Genomic DNA, 24,943 nt, shown 5'->3' with positions numbered 1-24,943 from the left:
AAGGGAAGGATGGCAGAGAGTGTCATTCCCACGGATGGACCCCTGGAGGTGTAGTTATGTGTCATTCTCAACAGGCAGCTCCTGCCGTGCAGGTGCAGCAGCGATGCTGGGTGTACACACTGCCTCAGTCCTGCCAAGAGGCATCTTATCATATCAAAAACCCATGTTACAAGGCTCAACAACATCATAACCCTAACCCAGAGCTGAGAAATAACACAGCACGGAACACAGCAAGTAAGGTGTTACCCAATGCAACTCTGAGAACACACAACAACATTGAGATCAACTAAATCAACATTGTGGCCAGTAACTATTAAACCAATGCAACTAATTGCTTATAACGATTTTGTTTTAACATGTCAGAACAGTGGTTATCTTAACTTTTCACACCCATGGGTTGAGTGCCAAAATGGACTCTTGTGGTTTAACCCAGCAGGCAGCTAACACCATACAAAACACTTGCTCACTTCCCTGTCGCCACCCCAGGATAAGTAAGAGAACTGGGGGAAAAACCATTAAATTCACCCACTGAGATAAAGACAGCATAATAGGCCAGAAACAGAAGGGGAAACAAAAATAACTATCATTAAAATTAGAGTACACAAAACAAGTAATTCACAATGTGACTGGTAGCCACCTGCTAGCAGATACACAGCTGTTCCCAAGCCCCCAGCCAGCTTTATCTGCAGCTGATATTACTGAGCTTTACACCATATAGTATGGAATATCCTTCCAGTCAGTCACGGTCAGCTATATCACCTCTGTCTCCTCCCAGCTACTCGTGTCTCGCAGCCTCCTCACTGGTAGTGTGATGTGAGAAACAGAAAAAGTCCTTGTCTTAATGCTTAACACTTCACCCATCAGTCTGCTATCAACATTATTCTCATCCTAAATATAAATCACAACATTATGCCATATACCAGCATGAAAATTAACTCTATCCCTACAAAATTAGGACAATTGTGTACTGAAAGGACAATCTTACACCATGCCATTTAGAAACTTCCCCACAAAGACTTGATTTCAAAGTATCACATTGCTTTGTCACTAAGTATGTGTTTCAATAAAGTTTTTCTGTTGACCCAATACATTACCAGTGTTTGGTGAGGGCTTGGAAAATGAAAAAGACTTATCCTAAACCAAACACAGATAAATTATGTAACCTTCTTTATATAGTAAACAAACTCTAGATAAAAGCAGTAGCTTCTTGATTTTAAGAATGCTTTGGCCAAAAAAGTAAATGTAATTGGTTTTACGGGATTTTTTCTCATTTCTGTGAGTAAATAAAAATGTTACTTATTCCTGTAAAAATGCAAGGCTTGCTAATTAAAAAAGGGTTAGATAATATGAATAGGAAGGACTCACCAATAGGAGTGAAGGGTTTGAAATGCAAACAGGTAGATAAGGCCAACTGAATGTGCTAAATTTGTTAATGAAAACCTACATATTACGGGGCCTCATGGGCAAAGGCAGGAATCACATCCACTTTTAGCAGTCCAAGTATGGAAATTGATGCCATGCAGGCAAAGCCCATTTGATAGCTGGGAAAATGTTTTGAGCTCCCTGAAACAGAGGCTACACTCCTACTTTTAATATGTCTTATTACTATAACCCTAGTATCTGCACATGACTCAGCCCTGGAAGAATGACAGATAACAAGAACAATATTAGTGACATAAAATATAGGAATAGAATACACAAAACTAGTGGCTAAAAATTTGCATGCAGTTCTAGGCAGAAAAGCTTCTGTGGCATCATACAAAAATAGGCATTTAAAAGTTTGCTCCTACAATTTCCAACCCTTTTGTAATTCCAGGAATAGTTAGAACAATTGGAATGTTGATATAAATGAGAGTGTGAGAGATCTAGAAGATTAGATCCACGTCAGACTTTTGTTTTATTCAGAGGTTTGGCTTCCTGCCCTCTGTTCAGACAATAAATTGGCTGTAACAGAGCTGCTTCTAGCATTCTGTTCAGTAGAAGTATCCCAGCAGAGACGAAGTAAGGTAAGCAAGAATGGCAGATTACAGCAGGATTAAATAATTTAAGATTATGTTATCAGACTGTTGAAATTTTATGAAAGAGTGATTATTTCAGTTGATCCTAAAGTTTTCTTAAGAAATCTCTTTCTTCATCTAGTTTATGTTCATTTTTGTGTATTCCTGTGTCTAGTTTAGATAATAGATTTTGTAAACCTCACTTTTTATTAGCTAGAGGATGCCAAAAATTCTTTTTAATCCACTTTAATTGGAATAAACCTGGAGGAGTTACTACCTCTGCTAGCAGGCCTGACAGCTGTGACCCAATATATTCAACTAAAACAGTTCTGACCCTGTAAGGATCTTAAGACTTATCATGTTAGGAATTTGTCAGCATGGTATGAGATAATATTTGGAACATACCACCATATGGATGAATTCCAAAGTTTTAAATGTTTTTATGCACTGAATTTGATTTAATTTAATTTTATGATCACATGTATCTTGGGGTTAAATGAAAGAGAGAGCAAACAAGATCACAACGGGAGCAAGAGAGGCTATATAACAGGTTTTCTTTGCTGTCTTCATATCAATGAATTAATATAATCCATGTAGTGGTAAAAAAACAAATTTCTTCTGCTTTTAGTATGATCTTGTTGTCTTGGGCCACAAACATACTCATTAGTTTATTAAGAGTAATTAGACTGCTGCTAGTTTCAGCAGTTTAGAGACCTTTAATTCCTTTATACTTAGTTTGGATGCAAAATGAAACTAATCAGATCCAAGTTATGAAAACAGTGGTTGACGCATTTGCAGCCAAGAACAATATCCAAGTTTTCTTAGTCCACTTCAATGTATACCTTACAGAAGAGAGAAATTACTGAAGAAATAGGTATGAAAGACATTAGGATAAAGAAATCAACATAGGAAGATATACACAGCATAAAAGACTATGACAAAGAGTGAAAAATGTGGGCATAGGTGACATGTATATAAGAACATGTAATGACAGGAAAAGTTTCTTGAAATGGGAGCATTTATATGTCACTCAGTCTTAAGGAATATATGGCAATTCAAGGTGTGAACGCTTGTTTTATTTATTTTAGGGAGTTTTAATTGTTCTGGAGAACAACTAATTGGCTTCTGGAGAGCCAACAGAGGTGAAGTTCTACCACAGACTTTTCTATTTTCTACTCGTTTAAACAAGACAAAATAATTAAAATTTAGTACAGTCCTTCATAACATCAAGGTTACCTGTCCATAGTTCATCATAGAAAGTTACTTCAGAATTTATCCACTTCCTAAACATGTTTCTTTGAACTGGCCTGCCCTCTTCTGGAATTCTTCAGTCCTGACTTGTGGTCATTCTCGTTTTTGTCTTACCGTTGTGAGTGTAAGTTATGCAGGTACAAGACTGAAGATAGATCAAAACCAGGAATTGGGATCTTCAGAACTTATGATCAAGAGCAGCCAAACTAGAATTACACTTGTTTTTAGTAGGAAACTTGAGTAAGTGATTGTGTGGTTTTGAGCCTCGCAGACCCAGCAAAGTCTTGAGGCTTTGTTAATGAACTCCTAGAGACTTACGTCTCTCAAGATGCACAAGGTGGCACTACTGTCCACACACGCCCTAGAGCCCGATTCAGGTGGAATTTCCAGATACCCGTTTCCTAGCGAAAAAAACCACAAAGAATGTTTTCTTTTGTTAAGAATGCTCAGTGATAAAGCAGTTTCAGCAGGATGTGGGAGACCCAGCCTTTTCGTTCTACCTCTGGCTGCAAGTTATCATTAATTATATGAGCCCTATTCACAAGGAAGAGCAATCCCATATAACAAATGTTTCACTTTTCAGTGATCTAACTGAATGTTGTTATAACTAGAGTTGAAGAGACTGAGACAGTCTAGAGTTATAACTAGACTGAAGAGCCATAGTTATCCCTTTTAGTCTGGTAACAAGAGAACTGCCGGGGCAGAAGTTTTTCATTTCGTGTAAAAAATTTAATACGAAGCTTTGCATCAGGAAAGTGAGCCAAACCAGAAAACAGAACTGCCCTACTCTTCCTTGGGTGAATTTACAAACCATTACACTTGTGTCAGAGCCATAATCTTTCTTGTCTGACAGATATTTAATTATTCTGTGCAAGGCTGCATGGGGCTAAAATCATACCCATTTTCGGTTGTTTCATTCTCCAGGATACCTGACAGAATTGAAGCTTGTTGTTTTCTTTGGCCTGCACTTGCCATAAACACTTGCCATAAACAAGTGACTTCAGGAGAGCACGTAGACTTCAGAATTTCAGCTTTCCTTTCTTTAAACCAAAGTAAGGTCCTTAGCTTTCCTGAAATGCAGTGATTTGAATTGCAACTTTGGGATTACCTTAGTAGCTGCCTGGGTGGTTTCACCATCAAAGCAGTTCACATTCTTAGATATCAAGCTCTCCTTCAGGTATCTAATCTGATATTCCTTAATAATTATAACATATTCCTCAAGTTTCCAAATTCAAGTCCTCATTTCTGAGGCAAGATTTCCTGAACCTTGGTTTAAGATTGCAATATACCTATGTATACCTCTGAAAGTCAGATCATGCTGTTTTGTAGTTAGCATAATTTTCAATCATTTATTAATACTTTGACAATTATCTTATGCTGTATCCACAGAATGGATGTGATTTTTCAATTCAGTTAGCAAAATGTAGGTAGCTTCCTATGATTGACAAACAAAAACTGAAGCCACAAACACTGCTTATATATTATCCAAGGGAAAGTCTTTCAAAACATTCGTTCAACACAACTGTGTTATCCATGTTGGCATGCATCTTAGTGAAAGTTTAGGTAGTTAACTGATTTACCATCGCTGGAAATGCAGTTTTTTTGCAAGACAAAGGCTTGGATCATGCAAGCAGTCAAACAATTTTAGAGTCCATCTACTTCTATTAACTGTCATTTATCAAAATTATATTTGAAAATTTGTTTCTCAATGGAAACACAAAGTCTTGTGACAAATTCTAACTCCTACTTTAGGACTCAAAAAGGAAGTCAAGTGAGATCATCGTCACCAGTATTTCTTCAACGCCTCGACAATGCGGCTCCGCTCAGGCCGTAGTACGCCGTATCAAAGGCCTCTCCGTAGAAGGCTGTCTGTGAAGAAGAAATGTCTTGGAACTACGACAACAGCTCCTGGAAAGTCAGGTAACTCTTCCCTGAGTGACAAATATGTTTGTAATCTTGAAAAGAATATTCCAATCCAAGGCAAAACCCAACAAAATTAAGCATGCGAAACAGCTTTTCTATAATTCTGTCAAAAAGAAAAATATTTGGTGAAAAATAGACACCCCAAAGCTACCTTTAAAATAACCAGAACAGAAATACTCCTTAAAATATGACATTACATTTTTCACCCCACCATGTTCATACCAGTAACTCATAATGTACAAATGTACCTCCCTGGAGAAGGATGAATGATAAGCAGACCTGCCAACCATTCTAGTTTGGGCTAGTACTAGTTCTTTGGGCACTGTAATTCTAGTTATAAGTAGAATTCTTACACTATAGCTACTTCAAGATAAAATTTTTAAAAAGTTTTCTGTATTGATTATTGTAGTTGTTCTGTTGCTTTTTAGAACAACGCATCTTTTTTTTTGGAAGCCTGATTGTCAGCTGCCTTTGAAGAGAAAATCTTTGTCCAACCACAAATCAGCTATAGATATAATCAAAGGTCCAACACAGAACCTGCCACTTCTGGAGTGTGTGATTCAAGCTGTCAGGATGTGCATCATCCTTCTCCCCCTCTTACTGAGCAGAGGAGTTTCTGCTCAGCCTAAAAAGGGTGGAAAGAAAGCTTCTTGAAAAAAATGCAATTTTTTCAAAATATTTGCCTAAATACAGATGTTTCAGAGGAGGTATCTTATTATAAAATAAGTAAAAAAGTTTTTTGTGAAGTCAAGCATTCCTAAAACATTATGCTACTGCTGATGCATTCTGTGTATCCTGTTGTTTTGTTTGGCTAATTATTCTGGCAAAGGCAGGATTTTTTATCTCACAGCATACCCTGGAGATCTTTGTCATTTCAGAAATGTCTTAACTGCATTTGAAAGTATCAAATCTCTTCCAGTAAAACAATGTTCAGCTGAACATAATCAAAATTGTGACTTATAGTGTTATTCTGGAGATGTCTCATATCCAGGTGTCCAGACATACATCCTTCTGACATCCAGAACAACACAGTCACATTTAGGAATGAAAGGGAGCAATTTCCCTCCTCGAAGCTTTTAGTTAGAAAGACCTGGGTTTGTTGGTTTGTGTTTTGTTTTTTTTTTCAGGACAAGATATCTGATCCCCAAACTAAATGCTGCTTTTTAGCTAGCACTCTTACCTAAAAGTCCTATTTATACCCACATCCAATATTCAAAATGCAAAACTGGGAAACAGGCAAGTTTCCTGGTCAGGTCACTGACATAACCTTCTAAGCAAAGAAATATTTATTGTCCGTCTTCACACCAATACCAAGTCCTCAAAACAGCTGCTTAAGCCCACTAGATAATTTCTAGTATGTTGGCTATACTGTTCATAGTTCAAATATACATAGATTATCAAGTAAAGATTGTTAAAAAATGCCCTTGATCTTTTTCTAATGGAATGATGTAATTTCTTTGTTGATAGTAAAATGAATTATAACTCATTTTTTATTAGGGTTTAGCCTGCGACAAACATTGAAATGCTATATACTAACTGAAGATTCAAAAACAGTGCATTTTGATATAGATGAAGATGGTCATCATGAAATATCTACCAAGGATTCACAATCCCATGAAGGTAATACTCCTTACATACCGAAACTCACCAATTGCATATATAGTACTCAGGAAATTTTCAAATGTACTATTTTGTGTCATGTGTCCCTGGGCCCCTCTCTCCAACAAAGACATTGAGGTGCTGGAGAATGTCCAGAGAAGGGCAGTGGAGCTGGGGAAGGGTTTGGAGCACAAGTCCTGTGAGGAGCAGTGGAGGGAGCTGGGGGTGTTTAGCCTGGAGGAAAACAGGCTCAGGAGGGACCTTATCTCTAGAGCTGCCAAACAGGAAGGTGTATCCAGGTGGGGGTCTTGTTACCTTCTCCCAGGCAACAAGAGGCTGGATGAAGGGAAACGGCCTCGGGTTGTCCAGGGGAAATTTAGATTAAATATTAGGAAAAATGTCTCTGTTGCAGGTGCTGCCAAGCTTTGGAACAGGCTGCTCAGGAAAGTGTTTGTGTCTCCACTCTGTAGGGATTTAGGTGTTTGGATGTGGTGATTAGGAACATAGTGTACTTGGCAGTGTCAGATTATGGTTGTATTCAATGATCATAAGGGTCTTTTCCAACCTAAATGATTCTGTGATCCTGTTCTCTGTAGACATAACAATATATTGGATCTGTATGAATATTGATAATGATACAAGAATACTTTTATCCTGATTTGCAGTAGGTTTATTATATATTTAAATGATAAGATTATATTGTTTACACTCGTTTGATTAAGTGAGAAGTCTAGACATTTAGCTCAAAAGAGAGACAAAGGAAAGGTAATGCTCAAAAACAAATGCAAAATGGAGAATAGGGCACATTTTGGAATTTGTGGGGTTATTTTGTTTTTAATTGAACTCTTTTGTTTTTAATTGAACTCTTTTGTCTCAAAAAGGGCTTAAGTATTTGACACCAGAGATGTTAACATAGCTATCATCTTCCAAAGACTTGTTAGAGGATATGATTTTGGTAGAGAAAAATTAAATAATATCAAATGCAATTATTCTAGAATGATGCAATTATTCTAGAATGGTACCATTTCCAGAGATGTGAAAGTAGGAAAAAAAAACTCAATAAAACATATTTTTAACCAAAATAGAGGAAAAAGTTGAAATCTTTTAGTTGGATTAATTGATTAATTAATCTTTAATTGAATTACTAAAACTTTCATTCTATTAAATTGAGAATAATGACAGCTACACTGATAGGGTACTTAAGTGTGTTTTATATATTTTTCAGTATCTTTTCCTTGATAACTCCATCAAATTTTGGAGTCACTCAGACAATTATTATTGTTAATTTATGAACTGAACCAAAACCAGTATAGGTATACAATGGAAGCAGTTTGTGAACAGATACATGGTCTGACCAGCCTGATGTAGAAGATACTGATATTCCTAGAACACAAAAATGAAACCAAAATCAAACCAAACAAAAAAGGCCCAAAAACCCCAACAACAACAAAAAAGGAAATGTTGTGTAATATAATTGCACACATAAGCATCTAAGACATATATTCATGACACAGTTGCAACAACATAATATTAGGAAAAAGTTGTATCAAGGATGTTTATGACATTTTTACCAGAAGTGGATGATGGTTTCCTCAGCTGACTGGCTGTGTGATTCAGGCTGATGTTAGAAAAGCCAGAAACAACCTGCTATTGTTACTTGTTGCCTTCCAGTCCCATACATTTAATATTAAGGTACTCACTTTCATGCCAAAGGACTTCAGGCTCCTCTTTAATAGCACAGTAGGCTTTACAGCTGGTTACCAACTCCTTGTTTCTTAGGTGCATTCTCTGTTGCAAAATATAATTAAGCAATCAATACACTTTTTAAGCTCAGTGTTCAGGCTTCAGTGTACCTGTTCACAAGTCGAACTGTACAGCCTTACAGGGTTGAGTGAATTCGGAGACTCTCAAGAAAAGAAATCTGATGTCTGTTGCAATTACACATTTTTTCTCAGATTATGTTTCAAAACAATTCTTGAAACTGTTTCTATTCTTTTTAAATCTGAGGAATGCTTTGATCTATGTATTTGTTAAATACCTTCTATTTTAGATATTGCGTGGTTAAGCGTGTTCACAAGGAATGAAGCAGCAGGTAAGGAAAAACATCTTGTGGGAAAAAAAGGTATCATCTCTTTGTTAGGGTGTGGTTTTGAAGATATATTAGAGCGTAGGAAAAGAAGGTAGTAGTGTTTTACACATAGATTTGCCATTAGAACTAACATATTGTATCAGATTTTTCACTTAGCTCAGTTACTGGACCGGTCTAAAAATAAAAGAGCCTTCCTGTGTTCCATAAGAAAAAATCTTCAAAGTACAAAATTTGTAAATTAGGAGTAGTGACTTGGACTGAAAATAAATGTATGCAAGGGAATATATTGTATACAAAATTGTTTTTGTAGAAAAGTGTGGGTGTTCCATTGCTGGCATATGAGTCAAAGTGGAGACCTGTTTTAGCAGGAGAGGAAAACCAAAGAGAAATTAATATGAAGAAGGAGGAGGCTTTGGGAACTTTCATATTGTACACTTACGAAATTATTGAGAAAATCAAAGGTATATTAGTTCAGGTATTACAGTGGAAGAAAAATGCACTCTAATTCCAATCATCAAGGGCTCCTGTAACAATAAAAACAAATCTGGTCCAGTACCAGATGTACCTTGAAGAAGGGACAAATGAAGATTTCTAAGGAACAGTATAAAAATACTGATAACCTCTCAAATCCCAAAGCTTTACCTTTTAGGGATATCCCTAAGCAAGACGTTTTTTTATTTATTTAATTTCAAGGCATTTTCTTTGCATGGATTTTTAAATTGCCCCTTAGACTCTGGTAAGGTTTTAGTGACCAGAGAGACAAGGTAATTAATTCAAAATCCATCAGAGTGGAAGTATCATTGATATACAATCACAAAAAGGTTCCTTGCTTTCCTTGCCATTCTCTGGCTGCTTGATAGACCACTTGTGACATCTTTTAGAGGTGATAAAGTTGGGCTCCTTTGGACTTACTCAGACTAAACAATGTATAAGCAAGTCACAATAAACTCTAGATGGAGAAAGATAAGGATAGTTAGGATATAAGTCATGTCGATGGATGTCCCTGGTGAACTGGATGGACTCCTGCATAACTCCTTTGTTGTCACTCTTGCCTTCAAGAGAGAACACTCTTGACTTTGATAAGAAACCTCTCTTGCCTGTTGATGTGTCTCTTAAATGCTACAACTAAAACTGGACAATTGCCCCTGAGGCAATCTAAGGTGATATCACAAAAAGTAATACAAAATAACAGAATTGTAGACCTGCTATAGTAGCCTACTATATTTATCTAAATACTCATTTAAACCAAATAAGGCATATTCAGTTTGAGTTTTTCTCAATTTTTAACAAGGATTTTTAATGCTATTTTCATGCTAAAGCGGTCTCAGAAAAATTCCTTCAGAAGAATAATACAAAAGTATTACAGTTAAGGAAAGTTAAGGCAACTAAAATCAGGTCCAAGAGAAGCTAAAATTAGTCAAGTGAGATGAATACATTCTGCTAATTCTGCATATCCTTAAAAAGCTAAAACATGCCTTTGGTAACACATAAAAAACCTCCAAACTCCTTAACTGTAAGTGGTAATGCATAATAATCTAACATTTTTAAATTTGTATTCAGCTGCAGTTAAACATATAGATCAACTGCCACTTTCTTTTATATTTTCCGCCTTAAATGGAACACTTGTCATACTTCTAAAAGCATAAGTGGTGTTTTTTGAAGTAAGTTTGCGAGTCAGTCAGATAAGTATAGCATCATTGAACAATCGTAATATGTAATTACAATGTATGTAATACATACGTATTGGGTTTTGCTAGGTAATGCTCTTGTGTGCTGTATGAGTTGGCAAAGGGTACCTTAATTTATTTACTTTTTGCTGACATCTTGAAGTACCAGAAGGTAACAATGAACATTGTCACTTTAGCAGGCTGAAGAATCTCCCATATTATTGATATCGTCTTACTTCCTGAAGGTAAAAAAACAGTATTAGCTCAAAAATGGAATTTATCCAATGTACCCACAATTATAATAGTGAAAGGATTATTATCTAGAAACATGCAAAAAAGTAGAGGGGAAAAAATGCTACATTTTGCATATTGACATACATAGCCAGGTGTATACAGTAAATGTGTTTACTACACATATGAGTTATCTACCACTACATTTGCCTTTGTAGTTCATATGACATGTAGTAATGTACAACTGATATTTCATACATTGACCATAAAAGTAGAGAAATTAACTATATATATATGGGAAATTTAAAGTCTCACAAAGTCACAGGCATTAAATACTTTAGACAAGAGAATGGTATCAAGAGTGATTGTATTTATTTTTATTCCCATGTCTTAAGTATGCTTTCTCTTTGTAGAGCATATTCAGCTCTTCTTTATTTTATAAAGTGATACTCATATTATTACAATATTCTCTTCTGTGTAAAACAGATGCTAAAAATTTGGTGAGCCTCACACAGAGATCAAAGCTTAATGAATTTGTCTTGTTGTGCAAGGGTAAGAAACATCTCTCCCTGAAGGTAAGTTGTTTATTTTCTTTATAACATGTGGGTGCTCTCTCTTACTGTAAGACAATTTCCCCCACAGAACTTTTCAAATTCATTTTTCTTACCACCTTCCACATTTCATAACTTCTGAGTATGTCCCCTTATTCTTTTTTGTGAAATACTCAGAGAAGATTATTGCAAAAATTTTTGGGTTGGGTAGTTGATTACTGCCGCTAGAAGATAGTCAGGGATGTTGGGGTCCAGTCTCTGTGGAGGAAGAGGGAGCTTCTTAGCCAGAAAACATGCAGGAAAATAAGAGGAAAGTAAAAAGCAGAAATCTTGCCTTGGAAAGAGATGAGTTTAAGATGGAAATTATTTTCTTCCAATGAATGCACATCACAGAACAAGGAATATGATGAAGAGAACACACAGCTGAACATCCAGTTTCAAACATTTGCCATCTGGTGTTTAAACATTCCCATTTTCTCCAATCTTGTGAAGGTTTGCTTCTGATAGGAAGGGAAGGCAAGGTAGTCTTTCCCAGAGAGGGATTATAATCAGTGCCAAATCTGTCTGAGGAAGAATGCTATGTTGCAATTTACCGTCTACAGCAGAGCAAAGGTCCAAGAAGCTCTGTTTATACAGAGATGTTGAGATAAAGAATAACCCTCTGTCTAATGTCAGGCATGCATGATGGTGGAAATCACCAAATGCTTTCTCAAAAAGTCTTGGATTTTTTCATTTGTTTTTAACTCACAATGACTCTTCATAAAATCTATTTCCTGAATTTTTCTAGGGAAATATATATTGTAAGACGCATAAATCATATTTTACCCTATTACTCACAGAAAGGGATTTTCCTTTCTGTCCCTGAAACAGCAACTATTTTTAAAGGATTTTTCTGGTTCAGAGGTTGCCTTCTCATAAATCAATTTTTTGAGGGGTGTTCCACCAAATCAAGAGAAGAACTGAGTGTTGAGCCTTAATGGATTTATCATAGCATGGGTCCCCAGTGGCGTGATAATTAACATTGACTCCATGATTTCAGAAGGCTGATCAATTGCTTTATTATACCATGCCATGCCATGCCATGCCGTGCCGTACCATACTTCTAAGAAACTCATCGCCCTCGCTAACAGTCCGACACAGCTTGGACCAGATTGGTCAATTGAATCCAAGGGCCATCACCATTGGCCAATTAAGAAATCACCCTTTGGTAAACAAATCTCCATAACACATTCCACCTGTGCACAACAACAGGTGCAGCAAGTGAAATAAGAATTGTTTATCATTCTTTTCTTTTTCTTGACACAATAGAAAGCAGTTCTTATCTGAAGACATACTTAGCATCTACCAAATGTGTAAAACCTTGGAAAGATCACAAACCTTTCTTTTTCCAGCACAATACAAATAATTTCCTTAGTCTCAACAGGAATTCTGGTATGGAACAGGACAAGGCTTCTTATCTGGAAAAAGTTTTGGTATCCTGGTACAATACGGTTCAATAAGGGCTGCATTTCTAGATAGGACCTGGGCATTACATAGTTTGAAGGACTGTCTTGCGTATTTGCTTTCAGCCCAATTCATTTTGCAGTGCAAATTGTGAAAGAGGAATATATTAATGAATTTTTTTCAATAATTTATCAATTTATTAATCTGGGATTATTTGAATGTAATAATTAATGAACTTTAAAAAAAAAAGATAGGTTTTTTTAGAACTAACGCCACATTTGACGGGTTTGAAAAGCAAAATATGATGAAAAAATTACCAAATTAAATTACAAAATTAATAAATCTGTTTGTTGTAAACACAGGTCTTAAAAGCATCCTGTTCAGAGCCAGATTGTCCTTCAGTGAAGAGATGTGATATGAAAACTTGCAACCATGAAGATCCTGACTTTAAACAGGTATACAATTACGATCAAACAAATAAAAACCTATGTGTGAGACTGTGTATGCAAATACAGGTGTGTAAAAAGGGCATCTAAATTCATCCTGTTACTCAATAAGTGACGAATTGCTTACTTTTCTTTGAGTTGATTTTTTTTTCTCAGAAAAGGGAAAATACAATTATGACTACATCCTTCAATCTCCAGGCAAAATATCTGACTTTCTATTGAAACATGAAAGGTGGATATGTTTCCTGTATTATTATGCTTATACAAAATGAAGGGAGACACAAAGTAGATTTTATCTGGTAGAAATTCTTCGGCAAGATACAGAAAATCTGGGTGAGTACATTAGCAGAAGGGATCTAGAAGGATCAGATTACAAAAGTTATGATGTTTAAAGAACTAATGAATCCATCAGTCATAAACTTCTGGGAAGTAATAAAACCCTGTCATTTTCAGGGTTTTTTCAGATGAATCAGAAATTCATCTGATGGATTTCATGTCATCAGATGATTATAAATTGGGAGTAATGTGTTGTGGACAGAAATACAGATAACTGGGTGGTTTCTTCACATGTTTTTTTGACAAACGCTTTGTTTTGTTGACTCTTCTCTGTATAGAAATGATAAAACATAGTAGGCACATGAAGGAAATCAGTCATTTTCAGGGTTTTTTCAGATGAATCAGAAATTCATCTGATGGATTTCATGTCATCAGATGATTATAAATTGGGAGTAATGTGTTGTGGACAGAAATACAGATAACTGGGTGGTTTCTTCACATGTTTTTTTGACAAACGCTTTGTTTTGTTGACTCTTCTCTGTATAGAAATGATAAAACATAGTAGGCACATGAAGGAAATCAGTTGCTCTTTGGGATACCTAAACTTTAGGATAGTAGATGTTATAACCTAGAGAAAATGCAAAACTAAGGAAATATAACTAATAATATTTTTAATTAGGACTGTAGCCCTGTGGCTTTATTATTCAACTGAAAAGCCAATCTTTCCAATTTCACTAGGCAAAATTAGAACTCTCTGGACCCAAGCAGTTTCAGAACTTCATAAGAGGGACTGTGAAACCCTGAAAACCTGAAATTCCCAGCCTAAAATTTCTAAAATGCTGACCTTTCTCCTAAATCAGAAAGCATTGAATTTCCAATTCTGGTAAATTGACATCTATCTGAGATGGTTTTCAACAGGTATGAGCTACACTACTGATAATTAATGAACAAATCTGCTACATTCTGAGCCTGGAAAATCTAAGTGGGTCCTTCAGTTCAAGTTCTGCTGAGTTACTCTTCTGCCAGTAATATTCTTTGGCTCCCCACAGGAGAAAGCAGCAAAGCTTAGGAAATTTTTAATGCAACTTTTAGTCCCCCCCTTGTATGTTATAAATGATCACAGTCATATTGACTTTTGCTAATTATATTTAATACACTTTTTTATTTCATACAGTTTTTAAACTGGAGCTGTTCACAGAGGTTTAGTGTCCTTAGGCCAGCAAGTTTTGGGAGACATCTGGAAAGAGCTGTAACAATTACTGTAGAGATCTATATATCACTTTGGGTTTTTAAACATAGTTAAAATGAAAAATTCTTTTTGGGATCCCATTCATTACGTAGTAAGACAAACCATGATGATCTGCTCATCATGGTTTCTTACTGATACCCTGAAATAGAAGAAAAACAGTCACTCATTTGTATGAGGAGAAATCAGAAGTCTGCACTTGAACCACATCCAGTTGGGTAAAGAGGCAAAATCATAGGCAACTCTGAATCATGAGATTCTTCATAAACCTTCTAAAATGAATGTACCGATCAGTAAATAATTCCTAGTGTGATGAATAATGCCTGCATTGTCCTTAGGATGAGAAAGTGTGGGAGTAGTGCACTGAGATGGAGAAATACTTCTCATGGATAATGACAAAACTACTCAGAGCTGCAATGTGATATTTAATCTACTAGCTTTGAATAGCTAATCTAAAAGACAGGCATTTTCTTTTTTTCTGTTTGAAGACTGCCAGTAGAATTAGCAGAAATGTGAGAATCTGTGGACCCTATCGTTATACCAGGAAGAGTTGTATAGCTGTAAACAAGTTGTATGTGTTGTAAACATTCATTTCTGTAACCAAGGCAATTGAAACATTGAGACATGGTTCACAATCAATATGAATTGAAACATCTTTTATTAAATTAAATTTTAATATATTAATTAGATTGCAATAACAATAAAATAATTATTTAAAATTACAGCAAGTAATAGTTTACAATAACATCTGATTCTGATCGGGGATTAAGTCAGAAAGGCAATACCAATATTTATTGCAATGCTGTTGTGGCAGGAGTGGAAAACTGCACTGTAGGCACAACTATGGCCTCACACAGTTCACACAGTGGCAGCATCCCAGCCAGAGCAGTAGTGCACAAGCCAACCCCAACAGTTCACTCAGGAGCATTTGCTTATAACTGTGATTATTCTAACTCTATAATAGACCATGCTTATCATAATTAATAATATCATAGAAAAAAATGCAGTTAACTACACAACAGAATGATCTCAGGGCTACAGAACAGTATTTCACTTTAGATTCTCCACTTAAAAGGTTTTTGCTGTTCCCCCACCCATCGCTCATAATTCTCCCAGTAGGTAAGACAGCTCCCATTTTATCATTTGCATTAATTATGTGTGAATTTTTTACTATTTCTCTTTTTTTACTCTTCTGGAAGTGCAGAAATTAGTGAGCATACAATGGTTATCAAAGAAGCACACATCTTCAGTACATATACACTACTACATCTGTAGTATCTCATTTTAGTGTAATTTCTGTTCTGGTTCAACCATAATATTCAATGTATTCTTGACCCATTGCTATACTCAGACTTTTGGTGATGTATTCATCACCCTCTCATCTTTTCTGAAGTACTAGTAGCACTCAATTTTCCCTCTGTTTCAAATCTTCATTAATTAACACATATGCGTAAAAGAATACTAAAGGATAGAATTCAGCAATCTCAATTGCTGGATCAGGCTGTTTTTCTTCAAGTTATTGTCCCTTGCTGGATAATGCAAGATTATTAGATCATTGTATCTGGACAGCATTTGCCAAAATTTTGACTGGAATATCCCAGCCTGGGTGGACTGGGACCTGAAGTACTGCAGCTGTGAAAGTTCTATTAAGAGCTGTAAAAGTTTTTATTCCACAGTCCTCTCTGTTTTACTGAGTAGTTTGGTGAAGACAAGAAGGAAGGAGATTATACCAGAGGCTGTGCAGTCATGAAAGACTTTATTAAGAGACTTATTCTTTACTCCAGTTGGCCAAAATAAACTCCAAACATGTAAAATCTGGTGAGGCCTACTAAGATACCTTGATCCTGAAGTTTTTACCTTGTAAGTACTGACAATGCCATGTTTACTGTGCTTGGCAGCAAGCTGATGGTCTTTTTTGGCACCCAGCATGCAGCCTGAGATTTTTGGGTTTTTTTGCTCCAAAAGTTGATTCATCTATTGAAAAACCAAGGAGTGATCTGCAAGCCTCACTCACTCTTCAGTGGTCACATATGGCCAGTGTAGAAGTCTGATGGGTGTTGAAAGTGGACTGTTCTGGGCTGAACATTCCTTTCATTCAGGGCTGCTGTATCAGAGATCCTGCACCTTCAGTATGAATGGAATCAAAGGTGGCAGAGTGAATGCCACAGCTGATATTGCCAAAGCATTTTTATTGATCACTTTGGCAGCAGTGTACAGGCCAAAGTTTACTTTCAGTGGAGGGGTGTCCAATACACCTGAAGCTGACTGACCCAGGGCTGGAAGCACAGCCCTACTATTTGTCAGGAAGGACCAGCTGTGGTAAAAAAATAGACTGAGGTGCGTTGCTCCAGCCAGCATCCAAGCCCCTGCACCAGACCCACTCTCCTGCCAGGGGACAGAATATGCGAGAAATGACACCTCACTTCTTAACATTTAGAAAGGTTTATTGAACCACAACAAGGGACTGCATAAGGAAAAAGGGGCAGTGCTGGGTGCTTAGCTGCAGCCAGACACACACTGCCCACACCTGCAGTAATCCTTACATATGCTATTGACAAGCCAACCCCCTGGTAAGCCAGCCCTCCCCACACTCATCCATATGTCACTCTTCCGACCCAGCTCTTCCTTTGTCCCACCTTTTGGAGTCTGTGCAGTCCTTCTTGCTTCAACTTTCCAGTGGTCAGAGATTAACTTTCAATATTACAAAACTTATATGAAAAGACACCAGATCTTAACAGAACTTCTTCTAACCTTATAACATACATTTAACATTTGCAAGAGCCAACACCACACTATCAGTTTATTAGAGAACAGCAAGAGCAAAAGTAAGGAAATTTTTGAATTAAGAAAAAAACTCAAAAGTAAAACATACGAAGGTCAGAAAAAACCACAAATGATGCAAAAGCACTTACTCATCTCCTCCCCTGACCAATGCTCAGACAGTGTCTGAGTAGTAGTCTTCTCAGAAGCAGACACCCATCCTCCCAACCCCACATTTCCTATCCTTTACATCCTTTATGACTGGTCATGACATCACATGACATAGAGTATCCCTCTGGCCACTCTAACACAGCTGTCCTCCCAGCTGTGTTGCATCTCAGCCTCTTGTCCATCCCAGCTTACGCACTGAGTCTGAATGGAAAGAAAGAGAAGCTCGTGGTGTTGTGCATGCACTGCACAACAGCCAAAATTTTCAGTGGTGTGTCATCAATCCTGTTTTAGCCACAAACCACATAACTAATTTGTAACGCCTTTCAATGTCCATAACTTCTGTGATACAATTGAGGTGGCAGTTCAGTTTTACTAGTTTGCTTATCATCATTGCACACTCATGTCTCTTTGATCACATGCTCTTTGATTCCTTTGATTCTCTTTGATCTGAGGCAAAATGTAGATTGCAGTGTGCCCTACACTCCTTTGTGTAACACATTATAACACCGCAAGATGTTCTGTTTCAGCTGGCCTTCAAATCCGTTCCTTTTTATCTTCTAGTTTCTTCCTAGGTTACAGTGCAGGATTTGAACCTAGCTTGGAGTAATGCTCATTGTGCCATAATTGATCTGACTTTATATAATTTTGAGTCTATTCATTTTAAAACTTGTATACTACTCTCTGACCCGTTTTTCTTTAGCCTGTAAGACAATATTTGTGGCATTTTTCTGACATGAGCATATGTGTTCTATTTCAAGTGCATTGTGAACCACCTGTGGGACATGAATAAAGGTGAATTTTTTGTCATTAAATGTGAAACCTAAGCTGTAAATTGGTTCTTCATTTAATGCAATGGAAAGCAAAATATCAGATTGTATCTAAAAATCAGTAGCTTTTTTCTTGGAACTTGCAAATTGTCTTGAGTCCTACTGTAGAAACCATCCTCAGGAGGAACATTATCTGGCAGTAGTCCACCACATTCTCCAGGTTTTCTCATCATCCTCCTTTACAGGTCATAATAGAAAATCACCTCTTCCATGATTTCTTGCAAAACATTTTGCTCTTTCCAAAGACCTACTGCCCATCCCAGCCCTGATGGTGTTTCATTATACTTCTATTTTGAGTTCTTCCTTCTCCCAGCCAAATAGTGTCATTCTCCAAATCATTTTCCTCTTACAGTTTTCCATCTAATTTTCCATCATTTCATGCAGGTACAGTAGGTATTTTTAAATTTCTGAATCTCAATTTGCCTTTGTGAGCATGTAAATTTTGCTTTACAAAACCCCTTTGGAATCTCCCTTGCTCTAGCGTGAATTTCTGCATTGTACATATGAATCTCCCTCCTTGCTTCTACTGGCTTTCTTTCACCAAACATTCTTATTCCTTTTATGTTTACTTTTTACCATTCTGAGTCCCTAGTAGGTATTTGTTTCCCAAAACACAAATCTTTTTCAACTTTCTTAACAGTATTTTTTAAAACTTCAATTTTTTTTTGAAGCTGCAGACACTGTTGTTTCATTGAATTGATCAGGACAGAATATTCTAGCTGCTTCCCATTATAGCTTTGCTGATAACAGGTGTATTCCCCAAGTTTCCTTGAGGTATTCTGCAATAACTGCAGGACAATTTCTTTCCATCTCCTGTTGTCATACAGGCTAAAAGGACACATTGCTCCTTCTGTCAAAAGGTGGTTATTGCCAACACTGTAATCTCCAGCAAGCTAGTACCTTTACATGCACTCCTGCTTTTCCTCAAGGATTCTGTTTCCTTTTAGAGGTCCCCTTAAGGAATGATAATACACCAGACTAGTCAGAGTTATAGAACTGGGCAGAACATGGGCAGACTTATAGAACATAGGCAGAGCAAGAGTGTTGAACAAGGTCACTCAAAAGGAAAGTTAAAATAATTTGATTTTTATATGTTCAGTCTTTCCCAAAGGATACTTTAAATTCCCTGCCCTCTGGCAGGAAGCTGCGTTGGGGGAAACACAAATCTCAACCTTCTATTAATTAATGTCCCACTATTAGCATCAGGTAACTACTCACACAGTATTGACAGTTACTCCTTCTCTCAGCGCACAGAGGCAGGAGCAGGGGCTCACACCCCCAGCCCAGCAAGTTCCAGGCAGCTGTGCACAGTCACACCCAGGGCTGCTGATTCCAGCAGCTGTGCTCACACACACTGCCCAGTAATCTCTGTCCAGCTACAGCAGCTGCTTGGATGTGATGTGGATTACACGACCTGTGGTAGGGCGCTGGAGGAGTGCTGGAGACCATGGGCAGGTTCAGCAGCCCTTTGGAGCCCCAAGCTTAGCAGTTTCTGCAGATTTCAGTACAGACTCTTCCTCTCTCTAGCACGATGGTTTTTTGTAACTCTTTTTCCATCCTCACCCTGAGATGCCCAGTCAGCACAAATATATACACCCACCCACCCACTCACCCACCCACACACACAGAGTAGCTCCTTAGACAATAGCTATTGCTCCAGAGATGGATCTTTTTAAAAAGTGCATTGGAACCTGAGATATACAGAAAAGCCACAGGTAATAGAGCTTAAGTTGTTTAAGAGTAGTTTCTACTGTAACATTCTAATTTTACTCCAAAAGAAGCAAGCAAAACTGTGGATAGACATTTTACTGCTAGTGGCAATTGATAGGGTAGGCCTAAGGTGAGAAAATAACCAAATGAAAAACTTAAGATATCATAAATACACTGAGAAAACTGTGCTGGTATTTTTGTGAAGCAAAGGAATGCATCTATTAGTCTGGTATTACTCAGTCTTTTGAGGGACATGGGTATTACTTTTATTCATAGTTATCAAAGAATCAATCCCAAAATTATTAATTGTTGCCTAAGGTTTATTTAAAAATTGGTAAATATGAGTCACTGGAGAAAAGTATAACAAGCATAAAATATAACAAACCAACAGCATACATGAATTTTTGTCACATTTGACATTATGGAATGGCATTAGAAATACAATGTGTTTTTTACTTTGTGTATTTTCATAGCTGAGTGAAGATAATAACTTCTTCATCATGCATTACCAAGGAGATTCAGTGCAGTTCCAATGCTATGAAGACAGAAGTTACTATCTGTGTGTGAATGATGACTCACTTGATATTCGCAAGCTGGAAAACAAAGAGCCCAATGAGGACAAAAATTTTTACTTCAGGGTGTCATATTTACAGGAAAAGTAACTTGTCTACCTTTCAGTGGCCTAAGTGCCCATACATCTCCTAAGAAGATGAGGAAGTTTGACACCAGCTAATTTCTGTTTGGGCTAAATTTTTACATTTTCATAATTTCTAAGCCACCAAAATCCTTTATTTCTGGACATTCAATAGCAAAAGAGGAAGGCTAAGTTTGAAAAGCATACTAACTGATCAGTCTCTGTGTCCTACCTTCCAATTGTGTTTTTAAGGAAACAAAATATTCTGGTGTGGGAAAATATACAGGGGATATTTCAAAGATGGCAACAATAAGGAACATATATGAATATGATCATAAAATATGCCATTAGTTTTCCATGCGATAAACATTTTACTTTTTATAAACTGTGTCTTATAAGCTCACCTGAGTGTGACAAGAAAACTTTCAGAAGTTGTTAAATGCATATGTGCATATCCTGACTGACTGACTTGGAGAAAGAGTAAGAATAGGTGTCTTGACTCTATCTGAGAATAAGGGAAGATGCTGGAAGCTAGAAGATGTCTCTGCACCTCTAGCTCCAAGCCAGCCCATGTAGTACACTATGCAATTTCAGCATCTCTCCAGCACGGCAGCTCCCTAAGAAAATGTACACAGAGCATCAGATGCACAATGTGCAGGCAGAGGGAGGGAGGCACATTGAACTGATGGGCCATAACAGATGCCTGCAAACACAGCAGAAAATTGCTCTGACACATTGGCTTCCACTTCTGAGTCATAGAGGGAAATACAATTGCATGTTAAATTGCAAAGCAGAGTGCAGAACAGTATCAGAAAAACAGTAATGTTCAAAATTACTGAATAAAATAAACATTAAGTGTTTAGGTGGGCTACACTGGAGGACCCATAAGAGTACTTAACTTTGGGCTACAGGGTCTGTCAATGTCAAATGGAAGATGTGACACTTAAATGTCCATAGACCATGCCCCCCAAACCATAACCTATTTGAAATACATGAGAAAACAACCTGAAAATTATCAGGATCACTAAGGGTTAAAGATCTGGCTCTTCATTGCTGTACATTATCTTCCACTCTGATTTAGTGGCAATTTTCTGTGACGCAAGTAATTTGAGACTGTATGTGTATAAATAGTGCACCTACACCAAGAGACTGCTGCTTAATTGCAGCAAAACAGCCTACAATATAACACACTTGCAGGAGTAATCCTGGGTAAGTATAATAAACAATGCAAACAGCTGAAATAAGAATCCTAACACCAGTCAGTCAATCACACCAATGCACATTGCAATAATGCAATTTTCTGTTGTAAACTAAACTCCAAAGGTCTGTGAGACCTTAAAAGATTTCACAGCTTGCTTGTTGTATTCTTCAAATAGCAAAAATCTTTATGTTAGTTATAATGCTCATTGAAGAGAGCTTTTAAATATTTTCTAAATAATACTTACAAGCTCTGGACCTGCCAAGAGTTCAATAAACTGCCAAGAGTTAGCATGAAGACTCTAAAAACTCTAGATATTAATATAATAAATCAGCATTTATTACACTAGAATCAAGTTAACTTAAACTGCTTAAGATGTCGCACAAGAAATAGATTCAGTCGTAGTAAGAACGTTAATTTCACTATCTGATACACTAATACTTCATAGTCATACATTTATTATTGGTAGTGTAGTGTAGTCACCTCACTAAATTATAGATTGTGCTAGATGGGAAGTTGATGAAAAGACGACAAGTCACCATAAAGCCTGTACAAAGCATATTAATGAAATCAGCTTTGCTGATATCACCACAAAAGTAACATTTACCTCAGTTAAATTTTAATCTGTTTTATAGTTAAAATTTAAATTATGGTTATATGCAGAATTTTGTACTTTTACCATGTGCCATCTTTTTAACAATTCAAGGGAAAATAAACCCTTATGGAATACAGCAGTCATAATTTTGTAAAATTTTGGATTTGATGTCTAAGATAGTAATATCATTTGACTTCTTTTCTCATAAAACACAGTAAAATCAGACAACTTCATAATTTTTAATGTATAGAGTAAAGCCAGTTTAAAAATTCTCTATCCTAATCTTTGCTGAAGTCTTATTTTTGATCATAAAATCCCTTCAAATTGACATTTTCCAGTTCCCACTAATCTAAGTGTCTTGCGAGTGGCAGAAAAGTTTTTAATATGTGAGGTGGAAATAATTTAGAAATTTTATTTTAAAACAGAAAATGAAAGCCATTTCAGAATGGCTTTCATTTTTAGCCTTTCAGAAAAATATAGTTTCAAACACTTTACAATAAAATCCAATGTGTCTAACATTCAAATATGAAATATAATTAGTATTTTGCTGTTTAAAACAACAATTATATTCTTTAACTTTCATTTAACAGATGTGATAATTATTAAAATAATATATATATGTCACTCTTGTATTTCTGCCCTTCCAAAGCTGTGCCTTAAATAAAGTACTGCATTTTGTTTGCTTAGACCAATGTAATGCAAGTATTCTTCATATATTACTTGTAGCATTTTGACCATATTTGTGACTTCCTACAATAAAACCTGTGAGAAGAACTACAATAACTGTAAAGCAAGTGATATTTCTCTGTGTTACATACGCTTCCTTCATTATAGGGAACCAAAAGAGCTAGAAATTGGAATTAGAAGTTGTCATTTTTCTTGCCTCTATTTGGCATTTTTTCAAGGCTATGTCTGCACGTGATGGTGTGTCCCCACTTCCCCCATTTCTGCTCGAGCAATGGCCACCAGTGATGTTTGTGATTCAGGGCCATAACTCCTGCTCAGCAGCCAAGGGCCATAATCCTTGTTCAACATTCAGTAGACACTGAATGTCTCTACAGTCTAAACAAATTTTTACAATCTCACATAGGTGCAATTACAAAACTGCTAAAACTTGTAAGCAATCCAAATTATGCAGTTTCAGTTAAGGATCTTCAGTAACACAACATCTCGGTAGAAGGACTCATTTATGCCTCTTCCGTGGTGTTAAATGCTCACTGTGCACTCAGTCTGATGTCAAGGGTTCTTTTTTCTTAGACAGGATGATGTGGTCAGGGTGCCATCCCAGTAAATACATGTGTGTCTTCTAATTCCCAGCTGATTCAAACAGAAAAATACTCTCCCTTGAGTGTTGCTACTTTTACATGTACATGGCATGAATTTTGAATAAACAGACATTATTATATATACATTATATATTATATATGTACATTATATTATATACATATATATACATACATTATTATAAACAGACATTATTTTAGCATCACTTTGGTTGTGATTCTGCTAGTCCATAATTTCTCTAACCAAAGAAATCTGTTTGTGTGCTGTAAGTGTGACTCTCCATATTCCCTGTTTATACAAAGAGACTGCAGAAAAGAAGATACTCTACCAGGCCCTCCCTTCATTGTCTCTGGCCTGACTGGTGCCCAGAAACAAGACACAGTGGCTGCTACTGTACAGCTCCTTGAAGTCGTCCATCTCTAGCACCATCTTGTGGTCTCTTGTAAACTGCTATCCACATTTCATCACGTCATCAACTATAAAAAGTTCTCATTTAGCTGAAAACAAAAAATATATTTCTTTTTCCAAACCTCAGTATTAATTTCCAGATTACATAGAGCCTAGATGTCCTGGATCTAACCTAGTCTGGAATGACTGAAAGGTGCAGACTAAGAGGTCAAGGAACGAACTTTTCCCTCTATTTGGCATTTTCAAGACTATGTCTGCATGTGATGGTGTATCCCCACTTCCCCCATTTCTACTCGAGCAATGGCCACCAGTGATGTTTGTGGTGCATCTGACTGACAGATACAATAGTTCAGGGCCATAACTCTTGCTCAACAGCCAAGGTCCATAATTCTTGTTCAGCAAGGCAAGGGCTAGTTGAGCACGTGCCAAGCCCGAGTAGAGCTGGTGCAAGTCAGCCATCCTCCCCCAGAAACAAAGGAGAGCCCAGGGCCCATTGATCTCTCCCATGGGACAGCAGGCTGCAGCCAGGACCTCCCCTTGAGCAGGGACACCTCTCAAGGTTACTCCTCAAGGCTGAGAGATTCCCTGTTGTAATAGATCCTTGGTAAGGGATCAATTGGATCCTAAACTTTGAAAT

The 24,943-nt window shown here is 36.9% G+C and overlaps 1 protein-coding gene across 1 annotated transcript; it reads left to right on the top strand.

Annotated features, from left to right (window-relative positions):
* Window positions 1-1,943: 1,943 nt before the first annotated feature.
* LOC143692204 (uncharacterized) lies at window positions 1,944-23,391 on the top strand. Its single transcript, XM_077171870.1, has 7 exons — window positions 1,944-2,006; window positions 5,001-5,168; window positions 6,669-6,791; window positions 8,821-8,862; window positions 11,244-11,332; window positions 13,114-13,206; window positions 20,661-23,391. Exons 2-7 carry the CDS (start codon window positions 5,060-5,062, stop codon window positions 20,847-20,849), a joined length of 645 nt encoding a protein of 214 aa, XP_077027985.1. The 5' UTR covers window positions 1,944-2,006; window positions 5,001-5,059; the 3' UTR covers window positions 20,850-23,391.
* Window positions 23,392-24,943: the final 1,552 nt, after the last annotated feature.

The sequence above is a fragment of the Agelaius phoeniceus genome, chromosome Z (genome assembly GCF_051311805.1).
Source record: "Agelaius phoeniceus isolate bAgePho1 chromosome Z, bAgePho1.hap1, whole genome shotgun sequence".
NCBI classification, from domain to species: Eukaryota; Metazoa; Chordata; class Aves; order Passeriformes; family Icteridae; genus Agelaius; species Agelaius phoeniceus.
This window is presented reverse-complemented; position numbering and strand designations above follow the sequence as displayed.

What these genes read in the sequence shown, in the direction of transcription:
- LOC143692204 (XM_077171870.1), top strand. Translation starts at nt 5,060, where the DNA reads ATGCGGCTCCGCTCAGGCCGTAGTACGCCGTATCAAAGGCCTCTCCGT. An exon ending in CACAAGGAATGAAGCAGCAG is followed by an intron (nt 8,863 to 11,243) that starts GTAAGGAAAAAC and finishes TGTGTAAAACAG; the next exon opens with ATGCTAAAAATTTGGTGAGC. An exon ending in AAGATCCTGACTTTAAACAG is followed by an intron (nt 13,207 to 20,660) that starts GTATACAATTAC and finishes GTATTTTCATAG; the next exon opens with CTGAGTGAAGATAATAACTT.